Source organism: Eptatretus burgeri, chromosome 6 (assembly GCF_056783735.1).
Source record: "Eptatretus burgeri isolate ZD-2024b chromosome 6, Ebu_testis_v1, whole genome shotgun sequence".
Classification (NCBI taxonomy): domain Eukaryota; kingdom Metazoa; phylum Chordata; class Myxini; order Myxiniformes; family Myxinidae; genus Eptatretus; species Eptatretus burgeri.
In genome coordinates, this window is record NC_140966.1 from 42860392 (window position 1) to 42886970 (window position 26579).

Genomic DNA, 26579 nt, shown 5'->3' on the forward strand with positions numbered 1-26579 from the left:
CCCTCGTCCGCCTTCGCCGCCGCCGCCTCTCCACAGCTCCGTCCTCTTCACTCCGACTCCGCGAACTCCCAACTGCACTGAACTCTTCCTCCGCTTCCAACTCAACTCTTCCTCCTGCGAACTGAACTGCTTCTCAACTTCCACTGGACTCGACTCGACTGATGAACGCAGTCGTTTTTATAAGCCCCGTGGCTTCGCTCTCTCATCTTTGACCCTCTGCCTCCGACCTTTCACCTCGCTCCCCATTGGCCCGAGAAAAAGTGGGCGTGAATGCTTTTTGATCCATGAATTTGCATATAGCGACCGCCCTCTAACGCCCTGGAGGCGGGGCCAAACCGCCCCTCGCTCACCGATTGGACGGAACAAAAGTGGGCGTGAGTCGTTTTTGATCCGTTTTTCTGCGGAAAGTCCGCGATGCTTTTGAACACGCTGCTCGGTGCGCGCTCTACACGAGTCCAGCATCGGTGCCCACGAGTGGCGCGAGATGACGGTGATGCGATGGTGGCGAGTTGTGACGGTAAAGGTCGTGGGGGTTGTGGTGAAGCGGCGTTGTGGTTGGTGGTTGTTGTTGTGATGGCTGTTGAGACGTGGTTGGTGGTGGTAATAATGGCGGCTGGTTCAAAATAAAGATAGTAAAAGAAAAACGGCTATCCTGAAGAGTCGCAGCCCTCATGAATGACATTTATTCCCTCTAGACAACGGGTTTGGGCCTAACTACACATATACTTACCGAGATATCTCACCTAAGGGACCTGAATGGTGGTTTGCGAATTTGGTCAACCACAACAATATATATACATACAGGGTGGCCCGAAAGTTACTTTACCCCTGATAAATTTCTCGCACTTCCCTCCGTCCCTTCCCCTCTGCCCTCGCCCCCTCGCCCGCTATGGTACACGGAAACACTGACTCAGAAGAATGATGGAGCACATACAGATACAATGCCAAATTTATTATTTTAAGTACTGTGCAATAAAACCTGTATATTAAAAGAGTTCAAGAACAATGCTTCACTGGGAAGGGTAAAGTGACTTTCACGCTACTATGTGTATGTGTGTATATATATATATATATATATATATATATATATATATATATATACATATATATATATATATATATATATATATATGAAAATCTCTCTCTCTCTCTCTCTCTCTCTCTCTCTCTCTCTCTCTCTCTCTCTCTCTCTCTCTCTCTCTCTCTCTCTCTCTCTCTCTCTCTCTCTCTCTCTCTCTCTCTCTCTCTCTCTCTCTCTCTCTCTCTCTCTATCTATCTATCTATCTATCTATCTATCTATCTATCTATCTCTCTATCTCTCTCTCTCACATATTTTAAGTTTCAAACTCCAAACCCAAACTCACGGTACAAATACAACTGTGTGTGTGTGTGTGTGTGTGTGTGTCGGGGTGGAGGTAACATAGAGGTGATGCGGGTCTGCCGCCCTCTCCCCCTTCCTCCTTTAACTTAGTACCAAACCCAACCTGATCTTTCAAGATGGCGAAGCTGTTTCGTAATGCAAAACCTGCTTTGTGGCATTGCATATGTCCAATGCATGAGTGTGATGATATTCTCTTAACTCTTACCACAGGTGTTGCTGGAAGCAAAAGAATGATGTCGTTCTACAATCACGTCTATTGGTAAAGTCAGCGATTGGTTTGCAGTGGAGTACGATAGCCTCCTGTGCTCCTCCAGTGAAGTGAGGAAGGTTAAGGCGAATGACTTTCAAGTAACTGTGATGGTACCAGCTGGAAAATACTTAAGTACGTGATGAAATATTTTACTCAAACCAAGCTAGCGAAGAATTTGGATCCTCACACCACTGTAAATGCACACGGCCACTTCCAGTTTGTCAAACTTTATTGTCAAAAATACTGCCGAGTACAGTAGGTACTGTACTGTTACAGGCCACAGCAAGAGCAAAGCAAACGGCATTAAGAAGGTCACTCCTTGTGAATATGTAAATCGGGCCGAGCGACGATGTGCAGGAGTGAATGAGACAAGGGCACGGATGGACATGTAAGTGGAAGTGGAAGGGGCGTGGTTTCGTGACGTCAACACTGCCCAATCATCGTCGACTCGAGGGTTCCTTGTTGCGTCACAGTGACCACGTGGAGTTGATGGAACTTTTCCACGGAAGCCAAGCGATGGAACGTTGAGGGAGGTCACGCGCCGGCACCATGGCCCGATAGGAGCGTCGCTTTCCGTGGCCGGGCCTCACGGCCCTTTTGGACGACCCCATTTGATTTGTGCTTGTGACGAGTTCACGACGGGATGATTGCCGGACGGTTCGTGGAAATTGGCCTCAGAGTTTTCGTCTTCCTCTTCGCTCTTCATCTGTTCTGCGCCGTTTTGTTTTACTTCGAAGTTTCCAACCAGGTGCAGAGATTCGTGTTTTCTTACGCAACACAGAACGGCTCCCAGGAAGAACTATCAACAACAACAACAATTCCTCCCGACTTGTTGCTGCCCAACGAAGGTTCCACTTGGATTTCCTCAAGAAACAACACAGAGCCCTGTCCGGAGAAACCATCGAGTCTTGGTGGGTGATTTTTATTTTTTTTCCCACGATTGTTCCGATGTTGATTGGTTGAAATATATCGATTTCACCTGAGCTTTTGTTCATCTTATTTTCCTGGAAAGATCCGTTGTTCTCTTTCTCATAAATGTCACCACTTAAGGTGGGTGCTGGTTATGTTATTACATCTGTCAGCGTCTGCCTGTCACCGTCCGTCTGTCACTATCTGTCACCGTCTGCCTGTCACCGTCTGCCTGTCACCGTCTGCCTGTCACCGTCCGTCTGCCTGTCACCGTCCGTCTGTCACTATCTGTCACCGTCTGCCTGTCACCGTCTGCCTGTCACCGTCTGCCTGTCACCGTCCGTCTGCCTGTCACCGTCCGTCTGTCACTATCTGTCACCGTCTGCCTGTCACCGTCTGCCTGTCACCGTCTGCCTGTCACCGTCCGTCTGCCTGTCACCGTCCGTCTGTCACTATCTCTGTCACCGTCTGTCTGCCTGTCACCGTCCGTCTGTCACTATCTCTGTCACCGTCTGTCTGCCTGTCACCGTCCGTCTGTCACTATCTCTGTCACCGTCTGTCTGCCTGTCACCGTCCATCTGTCACTATCTCTGTCACCGTCCGTCTGCCTGTCACCGTCCATCTGTCTCACCGTCCGTCTGTCACTGTCACTATCTCTGTCACCGTCTGCCTGTCACCGTCTGCCTATCACCGTCCATCTGTCTCACCGTCTGTCTGTCACTATCTCTGTCACCGTCCGTCTGCCTGTCACCATCCGTCTGTCTCACCGTCCGTCTGTCACCATCTGTCACCGTCCGTCTGCCTGTCACCGTCCATCTGTCTCACCGTCCGTCTGTCACTATCTCTGTCACCGTCTGTCTGCCTGTCACCGTCCATCTGCCTGTCACCATCCGTCTGTCTCACCGTCCGTCTGTCACCATCTGTCTGTCACTATCTCTGTCACCGTCTGTCTGTGAACAGGATATCTCAAAAAGTTGTGGACGGATTCGGGAGAAACTTGCTTGACGTGTTGGGTGTGTGATCAGGACGAATTGATTCAATTTTGGTGAAGGTCCGAATCCGGATACGAGAATCTTTTTCTAAACGTTTTATTTTATTTTATTTTTTTAATTATTATTATTATTATAAAAAAGTGATTATTCACCATTGAGAGATGGAGCCAAAAACTATATATGGCATGATATTTCAAAAAGTTGTGGATGAGTTGTTACAAAACTTGGTGGATGAGTTGGTTCGATGAAGAGAACAAAGCCGATTCGATTTCGGAGGTCTGGATCCAGATGAGGCCTGTCGGTGGATACAAAATGCAAACTGTTCACCCTGAAGGAGGTATGTGCTCTACCCAGTGGCATTCTCATCTTCCACGGTGTATGGCAAACCACCCAGTGCAAACCTTGCTCAGAGACTGCATCGGCAGCAAGGACGCTCTGCAACTGAGTTTGGTCCATCAGATTCAGAACGCTGGAGTTATTATTGTCCTGAAAACGCTGAGTTGGTGAAGTGAGTTCCAGGATGTGCTGACTCGGTATTTTTTTTTTTTAAGTCATTTGGAGGTTGAGAGGTCTTGACAAGTTGATTTTGCTTTATCTCGTATATCAAGGAAATCAAGATATTGAAAAAGACCAAGAGGTGCATTTGCCACGTCTTCATCATCTGGACTCAACACCTGGGCCATGACATGAGTACACACATGTTGAATGTTTGTTTTGCTGATGGTGGATGGAATTTGTTATTTTACTGTTTGTTAATTTGATAATAGATCAGAATATTTAAAAAAAAAAATACTGGCATGGATCTGCTCACTATGCTCGCCTCTCCACATGTCGTTAGAGGTTTACACCAATCATAATACAAACATTTCTTTTGTACAAATCTATTTGTAATATGTATTTATTTTTGGTTAGTTTCTGACGTCACGCCCATGAATCGTCAGCCTCGGGGGCATGATTTCGTCCACTTCCTTTGTCTCGCTTGTAATTGAGCAAAAACATAGGAATAGGTTACAGGGGAGGCAATCACATATTGGTGTGGTGTAGCGAGCCTGCGGGGGCAGGGCATGAGGTGGGGAGCGTGGTGGAGGAGTGGTTTAGATCGTGATCACGTGCTTGCGCGGGATATAGGAGTGCGTGCCGCCTGAGGCGTCGTAGTGGTTGCTGTAGCCGTTGTGGCCTGGGAGCCTGTGAGTCGTGTGGCTGGTAGAGTGCATCGAGTACGTAATAAAGGGGGAGTTACGGGCAACGTACGCTCACGCTCTCGCTCGTGCAATAAAGCAGGGTTGAACTGTTCCCCCGCTCGTGTCTGCCTTGGAGCACCACTACCACGACACCACAGTTTGGCGACAAGGCTGTTTGGATCGGCGTGTGCAGGGTGGTTGGGTTCAGATCGGCAGCGAGTTACTCAGCGCACACCGCGCGGTTCGAGGTCCCGGAGGAGCGCATCGCGAAGAGCGCATCGCAGGTTTCGCGCGCCGCACGCACAGGCTCCGGGGCCAGGCGTCTCACCAGCACGACCAGCTCAGGTATGACAGGAGGTCGGGGCATGGCGCACGGACGCGTGCCCGCCTTCGTCGGAGACGACTTCGAATTGTTTTCTGAATAGTTGGGCTGTTATTTCCACGGTCACGTTGAGTGGACAACGGCCGCGCTCGGAGTTCGTTTAATTGAGGCTTGGCAAATCTCGGGAATGGTTTCTGCGAGGTCACGGCTAAAGAACGAGGACACGCAGTTCAGCTCGGACGCGGCGTCGGACGTCGCGCAAGCTCTGAGGAATGTCCGGGGTCTCGATGGTCGGTGCGCAGCAGATGATCCGGAGGTCAGCGCGATGTTCCAGGCACGCACGGCCGCGCGCACGGTCTTCGGCGCGGGTCGTGGCTGAGCGTTGCAATGCAGTCAGTCGGACGGCGGTCTGAGCACTCGGGGACGTCTACGGTGTGTGTGCCGAGAGTCATCGCCCATCATGACGGTCATAGATGGCGGTGTGCGAAGCGACCCTTACGTCCCGGGTCGAGACCTACTGCCGGTACGGTGTTCGGTATATGGCGTACACTTTAACGCCCCGGGTCGAGTCTTGCAGCCTGGGTACAGAGATCCCGGCGACCCGGAACGGGAGTTACTGCCGATGTTAAACCTGCCTTCAATTGGTCCGGAGGTAACAAGATCAATGGCAGGGGAGGTTGAGATGCTCGTGGTACTGATGCTGCCCATGTTGAACCTGGTTTCAATTGGTCCGACGGTGACGGGACCAATGCCAGTGGAGGTCGAGGTGATCGGGGCACTCATCGGGTGTCGAGTTGAGTCCGCTCGTGCTACCCTCGCATTGCACACGTATGCCGGTGAAGGGCTGCCGGTGGTTGGCGGGGCACACGTCTTGGTTGCCCAGCGGGGTCAGCGGGTTGCGCGCCCGCGGTTCGTGGTGCGAGGGGAGGGGCTCGCAGTTCCTGTTTCGGAGTTCATACCTCCAGGTGCACCTGTGCCTCCTTCGGGGCACGTGCCTCCGTGTGGGCCCGGGCCTCCCTCGAGACGCGAGGGTGAGGTTCCGGCGACGGGGGCCGCGACGATGCAATGTGAGCTGCCGTTCATTGCTTCCTGCGACGATGATGTGCGGTTCGGGAGCAACGGGAGCCATGCCAGCCGCGATGAGCTCTCACGTGTCGGTTGCGCTCATGGTGCAATGTGCGCCCGTGTCGTTCAGGCGATTTCAGCGGGGAATTGCAGCGAGCCCGTCGCGTTCAAGAAGTTCACGGATCGCGACTGTCGACGACAAGCAGGTCATCGCAACGTCACGACGACAACCGGGAGACGGACACGTGATGTGGTTCATGGGTTGCTGTTCATTGCGTATTTGATTTTCATTGCTCAAATGATGCAGTTTAACGTTGTTGAAATAAACGCCGACAGTTCATGTGTGAGGATATGTTTGGCTGGGATCAATCAATGGGGTTTTCGTTATAACCGATGTGATGTGAAGACTTTGGGGGCGATCATGGCAAATAAAGAGGTTTTATTGGCCTCCTGCTGCCACGGGCCACGGGTTGTTCCTTTGTCATGTGCGGGGATTTTATCGGGAGAACGCGCTGTACGGAAAAAGAAGTTTGCAATTGCGCAGATGATGTTCCTGTTGATTTATGACGTGGCTGGATTTGATGTGTGGTTTGTTTGGGATTACTACCGTCTAATTGCCGTGTGGGTCTCGGAGATCGACTCAGAGCCGGGACTGGGCCGCTGTTTAGCGTTACCCCCACCTCTGGGTTCGGCAAGGTCAGACGTGCCTGGCGCCTGGGGCGCAACTCTCTGTTCTCGTCCGAGGCCGTTTGGACGTACGTTGGAATCTCAGCTGATTGTAATGCGTGGGTTGTTATGGGGTGATTGGTGCATCCAGCCGACGGCGCTGTTCAGCGTCCCCACCCAAGGTCAGTCGGGTTCTGCATTGGCGCCACGGCTTCCAGACAACGAGCTTCCGGGCTCGGAATGTTTATCTGATTCGGGTCTGGCTGGGGGAGATGTGCCGCCTTGTCGGCCGAGGGCGTTTGATGGTGCCGGGGGAGGTTTGCTCGGGAGGTCGCCACGACCTCGCCGGAGGGCGTGTAAGCATGGGCCGCCTGGGGGCGCTTCTGCTGCGTAGTGATGCTGTGCTTCCCGCCTTGCTTCTTGATATCTGTAACGCGGTCAGGGTTTTGTGGGTTCGTTGTGCAACTCAGTCTTCGGAACCTGGCCATTGCAGCTCCACTCGCTCGCATCGACACGTTATATGGTGTGATGACCTATGCTTTTTCTTTTTGGGGCTATTGTCGGTTTTGTACCTTATCTGCTTTTATTTCATGGTATCCTATGCTGATTATGCTTATTATGATGATTGTCATTTAATAGTCATGGTTTTAGGAGGGAGGAGTGTGGTGTAGCGGTCCTGCGGGGGCAGGGCATGAGGTGGGGAGCGTGGTGGAGGGGTGGTTTAGATCGTGATCACGTGCTTGCGCGGGATATAGGAGTGCGCGCCGCCTGAGGCGTCGTAGTGGTTGCTGTAGCCGTTGTGGCCTGGGAGCCTGTAAGTCGTGTGGCTTGTAGAGTGCATCGAGTACGTAATAAAGGGGAGTTACGGGCAACGTACGCTCACGCTCTCACTCGTGCAATAAAGCAGGGTTGAACTGTTCCCCCGCTCGTGTCTGCCTTGGAGCACCTCAGGTCGAAAAACCAGTAAAGACCAGTAGCTTACTGGTCAACTGGTACCAGTTGAAAACCAGTAGCCAACTGGTACCAGTAAAGCCAGTTGGTTTCTTACTGGTTTTAATATGGAAATTGGAATAGAGTGATATATTACCAGTTGAAATACAATTGTATTTAATAACTGGTATCAACTGGGACCAGTACATTGTAACTGGTATCAACTGGGAGACCAGTACATTGCAACTGGTATCAACTGGGACCAGTACATTGCAACTGGTATCAACTGGAACCAGTAAGACTTTAACTGGTACAAATATGAGCTACTGGTTTTTTCAACTGGGAAATTGGAATTCTGACTGAATTTAACTGATACCAGTTGAAACCAATAGAGACCAGTTAAAGACCAATTAGAACCAATAGAGACCAGTTGAAAATGTGTACTGGTTTTAACTGGTTTTTCGACCTGGGACCACTACCACGACACCACAACTGGGGGAACTTGTTCTTAATCCCTACGTAATTAACACGGCACCACCCACGGCACCACCCACGTCACGGCACCACCCATGAGTGCTGCCGCTCGCCATGTCGCCACAGGGCGAATCCCCCTTACCTGTGGCTAATATTTTAAACCACCCATTAGCCACTGTGGCTAATCCATGTTTTAGTGTTTTTTTTATTTTTATTTTTTACCAGTTTTAGACTAATTTTGGGTGATTTTAGCACAGAATTCAACCTTCGTTGAGACGGCTGCCATTTTGTAAGTTTTGATTACGGGAATCACGCGTGATTTCATACAAGCTTATATATACTAACTTTAGTAGTTTTAAACTAGTTTCTAGTAAAATAAAAATCGACCGAAAATATGCATGATTCCCACGATTCTCGTCTCAAAATTTTATTTTAATTTTTTGGGGAAAAATTTTTTTTTTCCCTGGAATGATTCGGCGCTAATCGGTGCTACATGCTTCGTTGGGTCAGTGGTTGCCAGGTGAGTTTTGACACAATCAGTAGTAGTACCTGTAGTAGGACGAGTTTGTTTGTATGGGTGACTTTGGTTGGTTGGATGAGTGAAGTTGATGAGTGAGATTGGTTGTATGAGTGAGTTTGATGTGCACGATTGGTTGGATGAGTGAGTTTGATGTGTGACATTGGTTGGAAGTGTGAGTTTGATGTGCGAGATTGTTTGGATGAGTGAGTTTGATGTGTGAGATTGGTTGGATGAGTGAGTTGGATTGTTCAGATTGGTTGTATGAGTGAGTTTGATGTGTGACATTGGTTGGAAGTGTGAGATTGGTTGGATGAGTGAGTTTGATGTGTGAGATTTGTTGGATGAGTGAGATTGGTTGGCTGAGTGAGTTTGACTGGCATGAGGTTGGTCCAATCCTGGTCCACAACCACCCCCATCCCCCACTACCACCTACTAAAGGCACAACGACCGTACACACGCACATGCACACGCACATGCACACGCACACACACACCACCACCACCATCCCTCACAATCACCACCTCCCCTGATGGTGGTTCATTTAACCAATCTCACACGTCAAACTCACACATCCAACCAACCTCACCCATCAAACTCACACATCCGCCTTAAAATTAACTTATTATTTCATATTGCTAAAAAAAAAAACTTTTGAATAAAATATGTGGCTATTTCCCTTCTCCTGTGGCTAATCATTCTAAGCCTGGATTAGCCACAGTGGCTAATTCCTTTTGAAAGCCAGAGCACACCCAGGGTGATGTACCTCTGGCTACATCTATATACTAATAAAAGGCAGTGTGTGAGTGTCAATATGTCTCCTCCATAACTTCAAAACTATAAAATTGAGCATGCCTACTCAGAAAACTCCCACGAAGTGCAAGAGTGAAAATTGGGTGTTTCGGTTAATTAAAACACCCCTTTTGAAGATAATTAACGGCCTTATTTAATTTGTCCTTCATCAGGCGATCCTCGGCCACCTCACTCTCTGGGTCTTAAGATGTTTCCTGAGTAACCTTGCTGGGGTCTGAAGCTGCCATGTTTTTTGGCCTGCTCAACCATGTCTTGACTTGTAACAGGCCGCAACAATTTCTTAACGATAAAGTTGTTGTTTTCACTTTCCTCACTCATATTATCGAATGCCTGTTCATCATTGCGATGCTTATCAACATCCGGAGACGTCGGCGTTCGTGGCTTGACATTTTGGGCGTCTACGGGAGGTTTATGTTTAATGTGTTTCTAATCGCGTGCCAAACTAGCCATTTCTTAACGACTGTTTTGTTGGAGTGCTTACTTGAGTGCTTAAGCCATTTGGGGAGCGTTCTCCAAGCTGCTTGGTTGTTCGTTTCAGTAAAAGTATTCGTGCTATCAAGGGAACATCGATTAGACAGACATCCGTTTCCGCCTGTGTTGGGCCCTGTGGTGGGTGCTATGCTGTTGGTGCCTTGGGAGGTGTCTCATCCGCTGAAGCTATGCAATTTTATTTTTGTTTAATCTTTTATGTGATCCAATATAATCCAACTCTCATTTTGACATCGAAACATACATAAAAACAATAAGGTCTATCCGACCAAGTGTTGGCCGTGATCGATTTGTGAAGGCATAAAGCGGATCGACATTTTGTGTTCTGGGCCTTGATATATTTTTCAATTTAATTTTGTTAATTTCCCACTTGAATTCTTCTTTCAAAGAACTCTGTTAAAAGGAAAATCTTTGTGTTTGTTGTTTTTATGTATTTTATGCGTGTGTTCGTATATAAACTGTATTACCATAACGTGTGTGTGTGTGTGTGTGTGTGTGTGTGTGTGAATGGGGTTTCAGAATGTGGAATGGAGTCCTCCCAGGGTGGGCTTTCAAAGTATCCACCTTCATTTTGGTAAGGGGTCATAATTCATGGACCAAGCTGTGAAGTTTTGCTTTCAAAGTTTTGTGCCGAGGGCGCTCCTCAGGATCGTTACTGAGCCCAGGACAGCTTTCAACTGTAGTTTGTAGTGATATTCCTAGGAATGGTTTTTAATATCTCATATGAGGTTCTTCGTCATCATTCCCATGAGGTTCTTCATCACTGGTATAACTTTGGCCTTCTTCAGCTTCCAGGATCTTTCCACTTTGTGGTTGAGGTCTTGGTTTTGGTCATTTTCTTGATTTTTGCATCGTTGGTCCAAAATTGCTGGTATTAACACCACAATTAGCAATGCCTTCTTCCCTTTTTTTTTTTTTTTTTGCACCTAAGTATGATATCTGGTCACGATGCTTTGTTTTCGATGTTCATGCTTGATGGGATCATAAGGTCATACGTGAGCAGTACTTCATTGTTTTCAGTGATTGCTTTTCGTTCATTTTCTGGAACTGGAATATCAAAGTTTTTGCAGATGTGCCATCAGATTACATTACAAACTCTGTTATGTCATTGTGTGTACAACTGTTCTGACATGTTTTTTTTTCTTCCTCATGTTTGGTCAATAAGCGTCGCATCATTCTCTTTGCTGACCCCACCTCAACCCCTCACCTGCTTTTTTTTTATCCTCCTCTCTCCCTCCCTTTTCTCTCACTCTGCCTCCTCCTTGCTCCCCCCTCATAAAATGCAGCACTCTCCTCCCACACCTCTGTCACTCTCCTGGTGTGTGTGTGTGTGTGCGTGTGCGCGCGCGTGTCACACACGCACCCCTACCTCCCACAGTGAATAGCGATGTTTGCTGAGGTGTCGCTCTCCCCTTTCTTCTTCCTCTGTGCCTCCCCTTCCTCCTCTCACCCTACACCTGCCTCTCTCTCTCTCTCTCTCTCTCTCTCTCTCTCTCTCTCTCTCTCTCTCTCTCTCTCTCTCTCTCTCTCTCTCTCTCTCTCTCAGCAAAGCGACCTGTTGTATTTGCGTGTAGCTAATACTCGGTGGCCTCGGTTTCACTTTTTAACCCTCGTGATGATGAGCTTCGTCATTCACTCGTGATAACAAACTAAAAAGTATCATGATCCAGTCATGTATACAAGTGCAATATAGCTGAGTTTTGTGGACCGTTGACGCTTCGTCTTGGAGGATATAATGAACACTTAGCTCTATTATAGTATAGGTTTGGTCAAACAATGACTTTATCCACAAACTAGTTGCTGTTTAATGTAGAACAAACATGGAGAAAGTTTAATCGCTTGTGAAATAAACATTGCAGATAAGGTGCCACGTTGCCTGCTCATCTTTGCACGCTCCACTTGGTACATCGGTTCGCATGGTGCACAAACATTGTAACCTTATTTTAAAATGTCTGTTTTTCACCAGATTTGCTTTGAATCCCTATAAAGCATCTTGCGAAATCTCCGAAAATATCAACACAGATCTGGCAGATGCTATGGATAGGCAGTCCCTCTGGGGGACAGGTCACGATGTCAAGCAGTGAATGCATTAAATCATTGGTCCCCAACCTGCGGCCCACAGAGCCCTATACTGCGGCCCGCGAGGACTTTGAAATAAAAAAACATTTCGATGTAGCAATTTTAAAGGGGTTTACACAATGCCGCTGCCGGACACTGCCGCTTACCGCCGGGAGGAATCAAAACAATTTGCATCAATAAAATGAATCAATTTTTTTCTGGCTCCCAACATCCTTGGGAGTAGTGAATGCGGCCCGTGGGATCAAAAGGTTGTGGACCACTGCATTAAATCGTATAGCTCAATGAAGCTGGTTAATTTTAGCATTTTCCTAAATATTTTTTTCACTCAATATAATTCTCCAAACTGTAGAAAAAGATAAGTTTAATGCTTTGGAAATTTCACATTTTATTGTGTATTTATGGAAAAGGAGGGAACATGGCCTTGCTTGCTTAAAGTAAATAGATATATAGGCTTAGTTATAAGACTCGTTATATCTATTATAATACCAAGCTTGCACACTAAAAACTCGGCTCGCCGTCACACGATCCCTATGAAATTGCTGTGGCACTTAGCGGACATGCCGACAATGTTAGGGAAGTCTTGGCGTTCCATAGTACCACTTGCATTTTGCACAATGCGTATTTTTGTCATTCCCCGTGTACGGTCTGTCGTCTGCTACCAGCAATGTTGTAATGCTATCCCGTGCATGTGCACGGGTATCGCTAGTATATCTATAATTCCAGCTGTGTGTGTCTGTCTGTCTGTCTGTCTGTCTGTCTGTCTGTCTGTCTGTGACCGCTGTTTCTCGACAACCACTGGTCCGATCTAATTGAAACTTGCCAGGTATATTGCTGGGGACCTGAGTATGTGCCTTTTCAAGGTTTGATATTAATCGGACAAGTGCTTCCCAAGCTGCGGCCATTTATTTACCAACCAATGACATGACACGTTGCTGCAGAGGCGTGGCTGTGTAGGCCGGTGCGCGGTCGGCCGCCGATGACGTCACGGGCCGTGCAGGTTACCTGGCAGCGAATGTGATGGCAAGCAAAGATAGGGAGGTAAACTTGATTTTAATTTGGATTTTAATGAATTCTGTGTGTGGAAGTGTGGCTGTTGTACGGGCACGCACCTACGGGCATGTACTAGTTTCTTTAAATTATCAGATTTCACTCCAGATTGACACCTATTTAGTCTGGACGATATCTGATCCTCAAAGCCGAAATAATATTTTGATGATTTCCTTTAATTAGTCCGTGAGAGTAGATCGTGAAATATTGCATCATAATAATGCTTGAAATCACTCCAAACTCCTAATTTGAAAACTAGAGCACTTACAAAAGTGATGTATACAGCGATTCGCAGCTTTGAACAAGTATTCGATAATAATATGAGTGAGAAAGGTGAATTTTTTTTAAAATAACTTTATCATAAAGAAATCGTTGTGGCCTTTTCCAAGTTGAGGCGTGGTTGAGCAGGCCAAAAAAATATGGCGTCTTCAGACCCCAGCGTGGTATCCTAGGATACGGATCAAGAACCCAGAGAGCGAGGTGGCCGAGGATGGCACCTGATGCAGGATATAATTAAATAATGCCGTTAATTATCTTAAATTATCTTATAAGGCCGTTTAAAAGAAAGGGTGTTTTAATTAACCCAGACACACAGTTTTCAGTCTTGCACTTCCTTGGAGTTTTCTTGTATGCATGCAAAGTTCCAGGCTACTCGGTTTCATTGTTTTGGAGTTGGGGAGGACACACACGTACACGCACACGCACACGTACACACATTTATTAGTGAGATATAAAAACGTCCAAGTGGTCTAAAACACTAAATAGTCAAGGGTCCAAGCTGTCTAATCTGTCTGAAGGGTGTAAGGGGTCTAAAGGGATTTGAAGGACTGTGAATGGATATAAAGGTGTTTGAAGTGTCAAAGGGGTCTTAATGGGTCTTCGGTGTCTTTTGGGTTCTCTGTGTATATGTGTGTGCGTGCACACAATGCGGATGGCAGTTTGTTCATATCCTTATTGTTTAACTGCCACAATTATTCGCACGTTATTGTGTGATTGGCTGGGGGAAGCTTGGTCCAAGTCTTTCACGAACTGGCTGGCCAGGCGTAACGTTTGACTGAGGTTAAGGCAGGAATTTGTAATTTGTACAGTAATAAGTCGGTAATAAATTTGCGTTCAGTAATAACTGAATGAAGTTCCATAAAAGACCGTTTTGTACCATCTCTTGGGATGAAATGTCCCAGCTCTGAGGAAATCTGTATTAACGGGCACTCGGACGCAACATCTGTTGTCAGGTCGTGGGATATACAAACCCATTTAGTTCCCCCCCCTCCCCCAAGGAAAATTTGAAATAAAATTTGAGTGTTGGAAAGGTTTATTTTCAGTTTGAACATGCACGGGAAATGTGGACAAAATGGCAGATGGTGAGGAACATGTTATCAAATGCGAGCTGGGGTTGTGGCCAGGTGGGGAGGAGCATAGCACAGGAACATCCCTTACTCCTGATGTCACTCGAAGCCTTTCTCCTACGGGTGCGAGTCAGGAGTCTGGTACGGTGTCCACCCAGGTCATGTTGGAAAGAATAATGGAACAAATGGAGAGGAATACAACAGAAATTAATAAAATGGGTGAACAATTTAATAAATTTAATGGAAAAATAGACAAAAGTAGTGAACAAATGTGGGGAGAAATGAATAAAAATTAATGAAATTTTCATGGTGCAGTTAGAGGCACAAACTAAAAGTCGAATGGCAGGTTGGCTTAATTTTGGGGGGACAAAATAAAATTCCACAGTTACATGTATGAAAAGTAATAATGGCCTGGAACGTTATCGTCCTGGGGTGGATGTCACTGCTTCAGGAAGAGACCGTCCATGAAACGAGTAAGGTAGAGGGGTTAGAGTGGGAGAAGATAGGTTCTGTGAGTGTCTACTCTGACCCAGAGTTGTCGACTCGCTATGCACGGGGTGTTTGTTAGCGGCCGTGGGGTGGGGGTAGAAGGAAAGCTCTTAGAAAGAAACAGGCCGATGTGGGCTGGTGTCGGTTGCAGATCCAATTGTTTATTGATGAGTGTTTGTGTACTGAGGTAGGAGCTGTGAGTCATAAGCAGTTGTCAGTTCATGGCAATGGAGGAAGGTTGGGAGAGCAGGAGGCTCAAAGCCAGCAGCGATTTGTTTGTGTTCTTGTATTTGCCAGTGTGTCCATTTGGTTGCCTCCATTAGCTTTGACAAGAAATGTTTTACAGGAATCTACGAAGCCTTGAGGAACTTCGTTTGGCAAGCCATCTGGTTGTTCTGCACATGTTTCAAATGGTGTTGTGTTCATTGGTTTCAATGTCCTCCATAATTTGATTTTTTCATTTATTTCTCCGTAATTTTTAATAATGAAATAATTATACTATGTTACCCCTTCAACCCCTACCGCATTCCCACAACAACATTTCTATATCATCATTGATTGAGGATGTCTGCTCTTTCCTTTTGGCTTCAAATTTGTACAATAGAGGTTGCCACAAACTGTTGGTTAGCTGTGCCTCCTTGAAATAAAAATGTATCCAGCTTTCCTTTCCCCTCTCCCCCTATAACTCTCCCCCCAACCTGCCCCATTTCCAAAGTGAATATGGATGATACCCAGTTATGGTTTTCCTGTCGGCCATTTCTTGACTCTTTTTGCAACTTGTTGACCTCTCTGTGGAACACAACTTATGCCTTGTCTCCACTATTTATCAAACTTTAACATGTCAATATGGAAACTTTTTGTTAACTATGATTATTAACTGTTATTATTCACTATTAAATTATTAATTATTAACTGCGAGAGCCTTTGGAGCTCCAGTAAAAAGGAAAAGGTGCATGGTTGGGAAGGGATAAAGGGCAAAGGGGATGTTTGGCAGCTCTGGATAAGACAAGAAGAGTAATTTATAGCTTTGTATGCTTTGCAGTTGGTCCAGTAACTGTAAAGTTTGTCAAGAGTGTGAAACTGGAGGAGGTGCAAGCAGAGAACCCAAATGTTCAACTTGGTGGACATTACAGTCCACCATGTGTGGCAAAGGATCACGTGGCCTTGATTGTTCCATTTCGTCACCGCGAGGAACACCTGAGGCAGCTTCTTCATTACTTACACCCTTTCTTGCAGAAACAGCAAATTGACTACACAATATACATTGTGAACCAGGTGATGTAACCGCTTGCATTTTGCAATTGTCTGGATTAATAACTGTCGGCATTGTCTGCTAGGTGTCTCGTCTGTTCGTGTCCAGTGAACTATTTTGTGTGAATTGAAAGTAAACACCTGACTTTGAAGTGCATGGTGGCTATTGTCATTGCAACCTTTGGTGAAACCATTTATGTTCTGGGAAAATATAATCCTTGGTGTTTTGTAACACTGCTGAAAATGTAAAAAAACAAAATTCATAAAACTGAGGATTTTATTGTGTAATGTGTTTATATTTTCTCAAGAGATGACATTTCATGAAATGGAGCAAAAACATTTTCGAGCACCTCACTGATTTCCCCACCTCCCCTCAGGTTTATGTTACTGAAACGTTTTCTGTTTATAGTATACAATGTATAGTTGTTCTCTAGGGCTGGCAGGATAGCTCTGAGGTATGCACAACATTTGAGTTGTCGAGTTTGAGTTCAGATCTCGACTTGGCTACATCCTGTTACTCTGGCATTTCACAGGCAAGGCTATGCATCATTGTGTGCACCATCCATCGGAAGCATGTTAAGCCTGTCCACCAGTACTGGTTGGTGGATGTTAAACGTCCCATGGTGTCTTTTGCAAAGAGGCGAGTTCTCGTCCGACCAAATTATTGCCACCTTCAGACGAATGTCAGACTTGGCCCACCGCGTCGTGAAAGACTCGAGGTGAAAATCAGGACCCGAGGATCCGAAGCCACCACCCCAACCACCAAGCCAAGACCAGGTTGTTCTGCATTAAGCTGCAACTCTTTTGTGGATGAAGTCAATTTATTTCATTAACTGGTGCGTACGTGGTGAAGACTGGCTTGAAAGTGAAAGGGATCCTTTATGGTATGCAGTGACAGCCTGCCCAACTGTTCCATATCAACCATTTAATTGGAGTGCTTGCATGAGTGCTTAAGCCACTTGCTGAGTGACCAATGTTGACAGCAGAACCGCGCGATGTCGTTTTGAGCAAATCGTTCACTCTCTGCGGACGCTTTTGTTATGCCACGTCATTCGGAGTGACTGGTTCGTGCTCAGCCGCCCCGAGCGAGTGCCTCGCGCTCGGCCGCCCCGGCGAGCGCCTCGCGCTCGGCCGCCCCGGCGAGCGCCTCGCGCTCGACCTCCCCGGGCGAGCGCCTAGCGCTCTACCACCTGATATCCGAGTGGTTTGCCATATTCATGTGTTTTCTAAATTGCTGATCCAAATTTTTTTTTCCTCCCATCACACGCAGCTGTTTATAAAGATTAAAGTTTGCGATCATATTCCTGAAACGTCTATATAAATGCAACGTTGTTTTTCGGTGAAAGCTACTCAATGTTTATGGGTTATATTGTTGCGGATTTTGAAGCCTTTTGTACACAAATAGACAGCAGTCCCTAAGCTTAGTTATTTCGATAAGTATGTGTATGTAGTTAGGGTCCCGTCCCTATGTTTCATGGGTGATTAAGTGTATGTGCGCTGCGAGTTATTTTCTCGTTAGTTTTATACATCAATTCCCTTCACTTCTTCACACACCGACTCCATTGCCCACGTGTTTTTGGCTGAAGCCGTAGGTGGAGCCTCCATCGCCTCAGATCAAGGCTCCGCTCCGAAGAAGGGCATGGAGCGTTTCCTCCAGCCAATGTGAAGCCAGAAACTACTTCAGAGCCTCTTTGGGGGGCGGGCCACCGAGACGCCCTGACACACCCCCCGCCACGTCCCTGTCTAATCAGGGCAAAGAGTACCTCAGGACGGACCCCTCCCACCTCACGTGAGGAATGAATAATAGTGGGGGCGATCTGGCTGGCAGAAAAGAAGAAGCCTCGTCGCCTTGTTTGCCCTCGTTTTGCCTGCTGGGATCGTCTTGCTTTGCCTGCTGGCGTTCTCGTCTTGCCCGCAAGTGCTCGTCTCGTCTCGTCCGTTCTCATGCTGGCTGGCGTCCGTTGCGTCATTCCCGAACCCTGGTGCTTTGTGTGGCGACGAAGGTGTGGGTTCGAGTCTCCCCCCCCCCCCGAACCAGCTCGTCTCGACCAGACCGCATGAGTAGGCCGTGTTACATTCAGCGAGCAACGCTTAGAAATCAAATTTCGTGACAGAAATTTACTTATGGATGAAAGTCGGCTGTATAGTGTATTATTACCTGTTCTTCACAATGGTATAACTCTTCAAGTTCATAACCCGGCACGAAGGGGTGAAAAGTCAGCGATTTCGTCGCGATTCGCGTAGGGCGGTAGCCATACTCATTGGGTGTGAGAACCAATCAGAGAACGCCACACGGGTCACATGACAGCTCTCCAGTCGGCAGAACTGGGGGAATTGTGGACAAAATGGTGATGGCCACAACCCAGAAGTACATGTTTTTACAGGGTTCGAGAGAAAAATCACTGTTCCGCTACATAATCGTTAATCGTACGCTGCAATTTTGATTACTGGTGATTTCCCACCAATGTCGTTGACCGTGTAGTGGACATTACGGGAGGAGAACTGCTCGTGCAAGCGGTCATTGGAGTTTCTTTCCTGCTGCCGACTTTCCCGATCTCCTCAGCCCATCCATTTTACCGTGGCGACAATGGAAGAATGAAGACCCCCCGCACAGGGGGGGTCGGACGTAAGGAAGTTGGGGAGATCCCGTGTAAACAAACCACAACAGCCGGACAAAGTTCAGAGAGAATATATTACATATCATGATCAATGCATGCAAGTCAGGCACAGGTACACTTAGTCTTACACAAGCAAGTCAGGTTACACAAGCAAATCAGGTTACACAAGCAAGTCGGGCACAGACACCGACACAAGCAAGTCAGGCACAGACACCTAGATGGACACTATTCACCATCACTTGAATCATCACCTGAACCATCACTGTGATCGTTCACCAACTCTCGTTCAACTGCCAATTCTTCAACATTTTCACAACCTGTACATGAGCACAAATCTGTGCAACGAACATTTGCACGACGACATTTACACTGGTTTGCCAAAGATCTGCTTTTCTCACAGCCACAAGATTCATGGGATAACAGGCCACGTGGAGCTACATCACCTGTATACCACCTCACGGATACGCATCCATCAATTACTTTCCTCCATCCTCAGTTTCAGCCATCATCATCCGACTGCGTTGCGACTTGCCATGAGACTTGAAAAATCGTTGAGGTTTGTGGCAGATTAAACATATATCTTTCAGCAAAACATGAGATATCGCCCCTGTTCTCTTTGGTCGGTCTCTTGTTGGCTGGCTGACAGGAATGGGCACTTCTCTGACAGAGGCAGCATCAGCACTCCGACTACCATGATGGGCAATCTTCCTCTGGATATTTGTTGTGTTGCAAAACGCATTATAGCACAACTGGTGATACCCACCATCAGTGGGGAACACTTCACATTCCCAATCTTCCAAACGTTGCCGTGCCAATTCGCTTTCTGGGCAATTCACGTCCACGTTACACCAGAGTTTCCCACTTTCCTTGATTTTTGACCAGCTTTTGTGCCCCAGTTTTATCAGTTTCACTCTGCGTGGGGCTGCCCTCACATGTACGATGCACTTCATATTCCTTAGATGTCTTGTAAACGGCGAAAAATGTCGAAAAAATGAAAAGATTTTAGGCCGATCACCACATGTTATCCATCTGCGCGGCCATCTTGAAGTGCCTCCACACGCAAGTTTCTCCGAATGGAGAGCTGTCACGTGACCGTGTGGCATTCTCTGATTGGTTCTCACGCCCAATGAGTTTGGCCACCGCCCTACACACCTCGCGACAAAATCGCTGACTTTTCACCCCTTTTTTTTTCACCCCTTCGTGCCGGGTTATGGACTTGAAGAGTTGTACCATTGTGAACTGGTAATAATACACTATACAGCCGACTTTCATCCATAAGTAAATTTCTGTCACGAAATTTCACTTCCCAGTGGAACGTAATACGGCCTAGAGGCGGAAAGGTGCCTGACCGAACTCTTACCCTCAGCTCGCCTTCCCTTCCGAGTCAAAGGGTCAAATAAAGGCCAATAGGCCCCATTTCTTTTCGGTGTGTGTGCCTGTGGCACCCGTCCTGTAAGTAGAGACTGTTAAGTGCCTGTGTTCATTGTAAATTGCATTTCTTTTATTCGGATAACTCTGCTCTGTCTCCCTCCCTATTGTAAATAAATATCTGTTTAATGTTCCATTTCGTTGCCTGTCGTTTCTATCATTGACCTAGCACGGTGCGGGCTTGAGAAATAGTGAGGCCGTTTGTGCTGTAAATTGTTCATTTGGTCCGGCGCGGCTTTGGTAACTTCCGCTCGGTTACGCAGGACCCGAGTCGGTACATGCGACTCGGTTCGGACAGAGTCCGCCAAGGGTGTGGCTTCCCCGGTAGCTAGACGGCGTGAGTACTTCGGTAAATTGGAATAGACAAGTGGACCCTACCTCACGCCGTCAAAATATTGGCGACCACAGTCCTTTAAGTGACCCGTCGACTCCGGAGTTAGTATACCTTTCAATTCCGGTGTTCGGTTGGAGACGGCCCGACTGCTCCATCTCGCGGTCGTCCTCGCCACCGACCCTTGGCCCACAACAATATACAGTAAGTACTGTAGTTACTTGGTAATTACACCGACTCCCACCTGCCAATTCCCCAAAAATTGAAAATATTGTGTGTGTGTGTGTGTGTGTGTGTGTGTGTGTGTGTGTGTGTGTGTGTGTGTGTGTGTGTGTGTGTGTGAGAGAGAGAGTTCATAAAGCATAACTTTTTTTCTGCTAACTCTGTCTCTGTATCTCTGTATCTCTGTATCTCTGTATCTCTGTCTCTCTGTCTCTCTGTCTCTCTGTCTCTCTGTCTCTCTGTCTCTCTGTCTCTGTCTCTGTCTCTGTATCTGTATCTCTGTCTCTGTCTCATCTTTGCTCTATCCCCTCCCAGTACAGTGCAGCAACCTCATCCTGCATTTCCTCTGTCTCCCTCTCTTTGTCCCATCCTTTCTCTACCCCCTCTCAATACAGTGCAGTACCTTCCTCTCTCTGTCTGTCTGTCTCCGGATGCGTCTGGGCGGTGTTTGTCTCTGGACAGCTTGGTTCCGGTTAAGTCCGGGTGATACTTATGTTTGGACGGGAGTTCATCTCCAGGCCCTGTTTATTGTATGACCAGTAGAAAATGGATTTCAGACATTATTTTGTTTCAATCTTCACTGGTATTCTTTGCAGAATCGTTTTGATGAGACTATGAATCATAATTAACACTCCACCACACATCTGACCTCCTTTCCTCTCACCTCACACTGTCTTCCCTTTTCCCACCCATCCTCACTCCCTCTCCCTCCTCTCTCCTTTCTCCTCCACCCCTTCACTCTCCCTGCTCTCACTTCCCCACCCCTCTCTCCCTCTTTCTTCCTCTTTATCGCCCTCCCCCCTTTGTATTACCGACAGTGAAGTGACGGGTTTCATTTGCTCATAAATAAATACATGAATGTATGATTGAATAAATGAACAAATACGAAATTCGTATGGTGGATAGAACTTAAATTCATCAATTTTAATTCACCCTTTCTTCCAATGTCAAAGGATCATTTATAAAATTCCAGGATCTGGATCCGCATCCGGATCCTGACCGAAAATGTGAGTTGTCCTTGGCCGGTCACCAACTCGCACAAAAAAAAAATTCAGAAAGATTGCTTTACTGTGGACAAAAGTCATGACACAGACAGACAGATAAGATAGACGTCATGCAGAGCATGGTACTTGCGTAATCCCAAAAACAAATTTTGAACTTTATACTAGGTTGTTTAATTAAATGACCAAATATGACAATTGGATGAAAATTGAGGATTTTATATATTCCAGTGAAATTGTTGACCTTTGGCGAATGTTGACCTCAAAAAAGAATTTGTGTTTGAATTAAATGATCAAATATGTAAATCCTCTTCAAATTTCCAAGTCTATCAGATGAAAATTGACAATTTTAGAAATATGGCCGATATTGATCTCGTGTCAACCATCGATCGGCCGTCGTAGATACAGTACCAATAATCTTCGAAAGTTTCAGAATGATTGGCTGTGGATGAGCTTACAAACAACCGAATTAAAAATTACTCAGAGACACTTTGCAAAACAGAACAAAGTAGAACAGCACTATTTAGAGCGCATACCACTGCCAGACTGAACAGTTTACATTTTGTCCCACTGATGGGCTGGATTTGAACCAAAATATATTGCGCTTGTTCTTGTGATCTAATCAACTCATTCACTTAGTTTTGAGATATGTTTTTGTATATGTATATATAAATAGCTTTGGCCCGATCTTTCAATTTTCGAAATTAGGCCTATGTTGACCTTCGATCGTTTATTTGATTATTTTTCAGGTCAACTTAAAAATAATTGGTGGTTGATTTGAAATTTGAGCAGGATTTGCATATCAGGTCAATAAATTGATTCGGATGAAAATTGAGGATTTTAGAAATTTAAAAAACTTGTTGACCTTTTCCCTATGATGACCTTTTGACCTCAAAAATATAGGATTCTGTCTGACCACCAACTCCACCATTTGGTGATGTTTTGTGAAGATCGGTTTAAAATTATGACCTGTAGGCGATTAAAGGTGAGCGGACAGATAAACAAACGAAAGCGATCAACATGTCAAAATTTTTTTTTTTTTTTTTGCCAAGTTACAGACAGACATCAGATGTAAAGTTCACAAGTGACAAACAAATCTTCGATTTTGTAAGTGACACTAAAGTGACAAAAATCTATTCCTGTCATCCATGTCACATACCCTAGCTCTCCACCAAATTTTGTCTGAATCCATCCACAACGTTATGAGATATCATGTTCACAAACAGAAACAGACAGACAGGAGAGAAAACATAACATCCTTCCACCTTTGTGTTTGAGGTAAAAATGGTGTCCATCCAAAATTAGTCGAATATATTCTTGATTATCATCAAAACGTCTTATTAGCAGTATAACGATGCATGCTATTAAACTTGTGGAATGTTCTTCGTTCATGTGCCACTGACGCAATGTCTTCTGTTGGTTTGGGCAGGAATTATAGAATTTGTTCCATGGTGCCAGCGATAGCTCGCTTACTCTTCGTGAAGGGCACCATGAAATCTTTAACGTCCACCAACGAATGCTGGCAGTCGGGACGACCATTTAACGTCCATCTGAGGGATGGTGCACACATTGTTGAATCACCCTGCCTGTGAAATAAAACTATATAGTTTCGTGATTACTGGTGTTGTGCTTATTAAGACCGCAGAGTTAAGTGATTTGTGGTATTGTGCTTATTAAGGCTCTATAGTTTTAAAAGTGACTATTTGGTTTCGTTGCCTTAAGACTATATACAGTGCCGATAGAAAGTCTACACCCCCTTTTCAAAATTTTCACCTTTGTTGCCTAGTAGCCTGGAATTAAGTTGCATTAAATCAGATTTTTCCCACCTTTATTTTCACATCATAACCCAAAACTTCCAAGTGAAAAACAAATTCTACAAATTTCAGAAAATTTATTAAACATACAAAACTAGAATATCTTGGTTGGATAAGTGTCTACCCCCCCCCCCCCGTGTTGATACTTGGTGGAAGCATCTTTGACAGCAATTACAGCTGTGAGTCTGTTGGGATAGGTCTCTATCAACTTTGCACCCCTTGATTGGGCAATATTTGCCCATTCTTCTGTACAAAACTGTTCAAGCTCAGTCAAGTTGCGTGGGTAGCGTTGATGGACAGCAATCTTCAAGTCATGCCACAGATTTTCGATGCGATTTAGGTCGGTGCTCTGATTGGGCACTCAAGGACATTTATATTTTTGTTCCTTAGCCAATCCAGTGTAGCTTGGGCTTTGTGCTAGGTTCATTGTCATGCTGAAAGGTGACCTTCCATCCCAATTTCAGCTTTCTTGCAGAGGCCAGCAGGTTTTCCTCAAGGATTTTTCTTTTGCTCCATGCATTTTCCCTTCTATCCTGACAAGTGCAATCATCCCTGCTGATGAGAAACATCCCCATAACATGATGCTGCCACCACCATGCTTCACATTAGGGTTGGTGTTCTTTGGCTGATGTGCCGTTTTTGGTTTTCACCAAATGTAATGTTTTGCATTTAGGCCAAAATGTTCCATGTTGTTTTCGTCAGACTACAAAACTTTTGCCACGTGGCTTTAGAATCTCCAGAGTGGTATTTTGCATACCTCAAATGGACTCAAAGTGGGCTTCCTTCCTGCTACCCTACCATACAGGCCAGACTTGTGGAATGCTTGGGATATTGTTGTTACATGCACACAGTGACCAGTCTTTGCCATAAAGGCCTGTAGCTCTTTCAAAGTTACCATTGGCCTCTTGTTGACCTTTCTGATCAGTCTTCTCCTTACTTGGTTATCCAGTTTGGAGGGATGTCCTGATATAGGCAGGGTCTTGGTGGTACCATACACCTTTCATTTCTTAATAGTTGTTCTGACTGTGCTCCTTTTGAAATATTCTTTGAAATATTCTAAAACCCAACCCCTGATCTGTTCCTTTCCACAACCTTATCCTGGAGGTCTTTTGAAAGCTTATTGGTGCTCATGGTTGAGTCTTTGCTGTGAAATGCACTACCCAGCAGAGGAAAACTGCAGGAACAGCTGATTTTATTCTGAAATAATCAGAATCACTAAAATTTAGCACAGGTGAAGGCCAACTGACTAAGTGTGTGATTTTGAAGGTGATTGGTTACACCTGAGCTAATTTACAATTGTTATTATAAGGGGGGTGGATACTTATCCAACCAAGATATTCTCGTTTTGTATTTTTAAATAATTTTCTGAAGTTTGTGGAATTTGTTTTTCATTTGGAAGTTATGGGTTACGATGTGTAAATAGAGGTTGAAAAAGTCTGATTTAATGCAATTTAATTTCAGGCTATAAGGCAACAAAAGGTGAAAATTTTCAAAAGGGTGTGTAGACTTTCTATAGGCACTGTAGATGTGTTTGGCTGTGAAAGTGAAAGATTTTGGTGAAAAATCAAAATGCATTTGGGATTCCCTATTGCATAACATTGGGCAAAGTGTCGCAGAAGCTGAATTTCTTTGCTGCTGTTGTCCTCAAACCAATTCTTAACAACTACTTCAGATGTCAATGTGTTATCGTGCTTTTATTCTTGTATTCCATCAGAGCCATGACTGCAAGCATTGTTTGAAATATCGCAATTAGCAAAAGCATTCATAATCTCCTTCATAACAGTTAAAAATATTCAGTCCATAAATTAGCGGTGTGTGTTGTGGACACTGGACTGACATCCCTGAGTTTCTGGGGTCAACGTCAGTTAAAGGTGGCAAGTGTCAGTGATTTGGATTCTCTAACATTCAGGAAAGCAATCTCATGAAATATAGTTTTGACATGCGTTATAGAAAATGCATTTCAGGAGATGAAAATGCGTGTTGTTCATAGATTATTATCAGTACACAGCTGGGTCATTGATGATCTTCAAGGATAGGTCAATTAATGTCGCGTTTACATATGTCCCCCTTATTCCACATGTAATGGTTAACCCAACACCAGTCCACATGCTGGTTGACCATTAACTCAGAATGGGCATTTATATTCTCCCCATGTAAAGGCAGCGCAAACAAAAATAAATGCTTACTGAATCGGAAAGAATGCAGCCCTAATTCATGATTGTATGTTTTTTTTCTTCCCTTTCTCAACTTAATAAGAGTAATCTATGCTGCAACACTAATTTTAATATGCCCTGCATAGGGTTTAAGCTCAGGACTTGGTTTAAACTAAGAACAAGAGAATATCATGAAATTGGAAACATTCTCTTCCAGTTTCATGATATTCTCTTGTTGATTGTCCACAAAATATGTATTTGGTCTTCATACGTATTACTTTTTTTTGTTCTGCAGTTTGGAGAGAAAACTTTTAACAGAGCAAAGCTTATGAATGTTGGCTACGTGGAGGCACTGAAGGATTTTCCTTATGACTGCTTCATCTTTAGCGACGTGGACTTGGTGCCGATGGATGATCGTAATCTTTACCACTGCTACTCACAGCCACGGCACTTCGCTGTTGCCATGGATAAGTTTGGCTTCAGGTAATGCATGGAATAGGTCTGGCCAAGTTCTTCACAATATATGCTGGTGGCCTAGCTATGAGGACACTGAGCTCGTATCTTTGAAGTTGTGGGTTCAAAACCACCTGGAGGCAGTGTGGAGATCAGGTTCTATAGCTGATTGAAATCAAGCAATGTCTGCGCTGATCATGGTAGAGAAGAGCTTTCAATGTGCACCAAAAAGTGTATACACGAGAGTACGTGAACACAGAATACCTACAGCATTCCAGCTCAGTCAAAACTCTGGCTCGCAAGCAGTTAGGTTAACTATATATATATATATATATATATATATATATATATATATATA

General features: G+C 45.5%; 2 protein-coding genes across 2 annotated transcripts in view; both read left to right on the forward strand.

Moving 5' to 3' along the window:
- Positions 1-2106: 2106 nt before the first annotated feature.
- LOC147024647 (beta-1,4-galactosyltransferase 2-like) overlaps positions 2107-26579 on the forward strand; it is a 44930-nt gene continuing 20457 nt past the window's right edge. The window contains exons 1-3 of the mRNA XM_085884758.1: positions 2107-2542; positions 15993-16225; positions 26064-26251. Coding sequence (XP_085740884.1) covers positions 2275-2542; positions 15993-16225; positions 26064-26251 — 689 coding nt within the window. The 5' untranslated portion in view covers positions 2107-2274. The remainder of the gene's footprint in view (positions 2543-15992; positions 16226-26063; positions 26252-26579) is intronic.
- LOC147024648 (uncharacterized) lies at positions 2893-16082 on the forward strand. Its single transcript, XM_085884757.1, has 2 exons — positions 2893-4040; positions 4141-16082. The coding sequence occupies exon 2, from the start codon at positions 5496-5498 to the stop codon at positions 7158-7160; it is 1665 nt and encodes a 554-aa protein (XP_085740883.1). The 5' UTR covers positions 2893-4040; positions 4141-5495; the 3' UTR covers positions 7161-16082.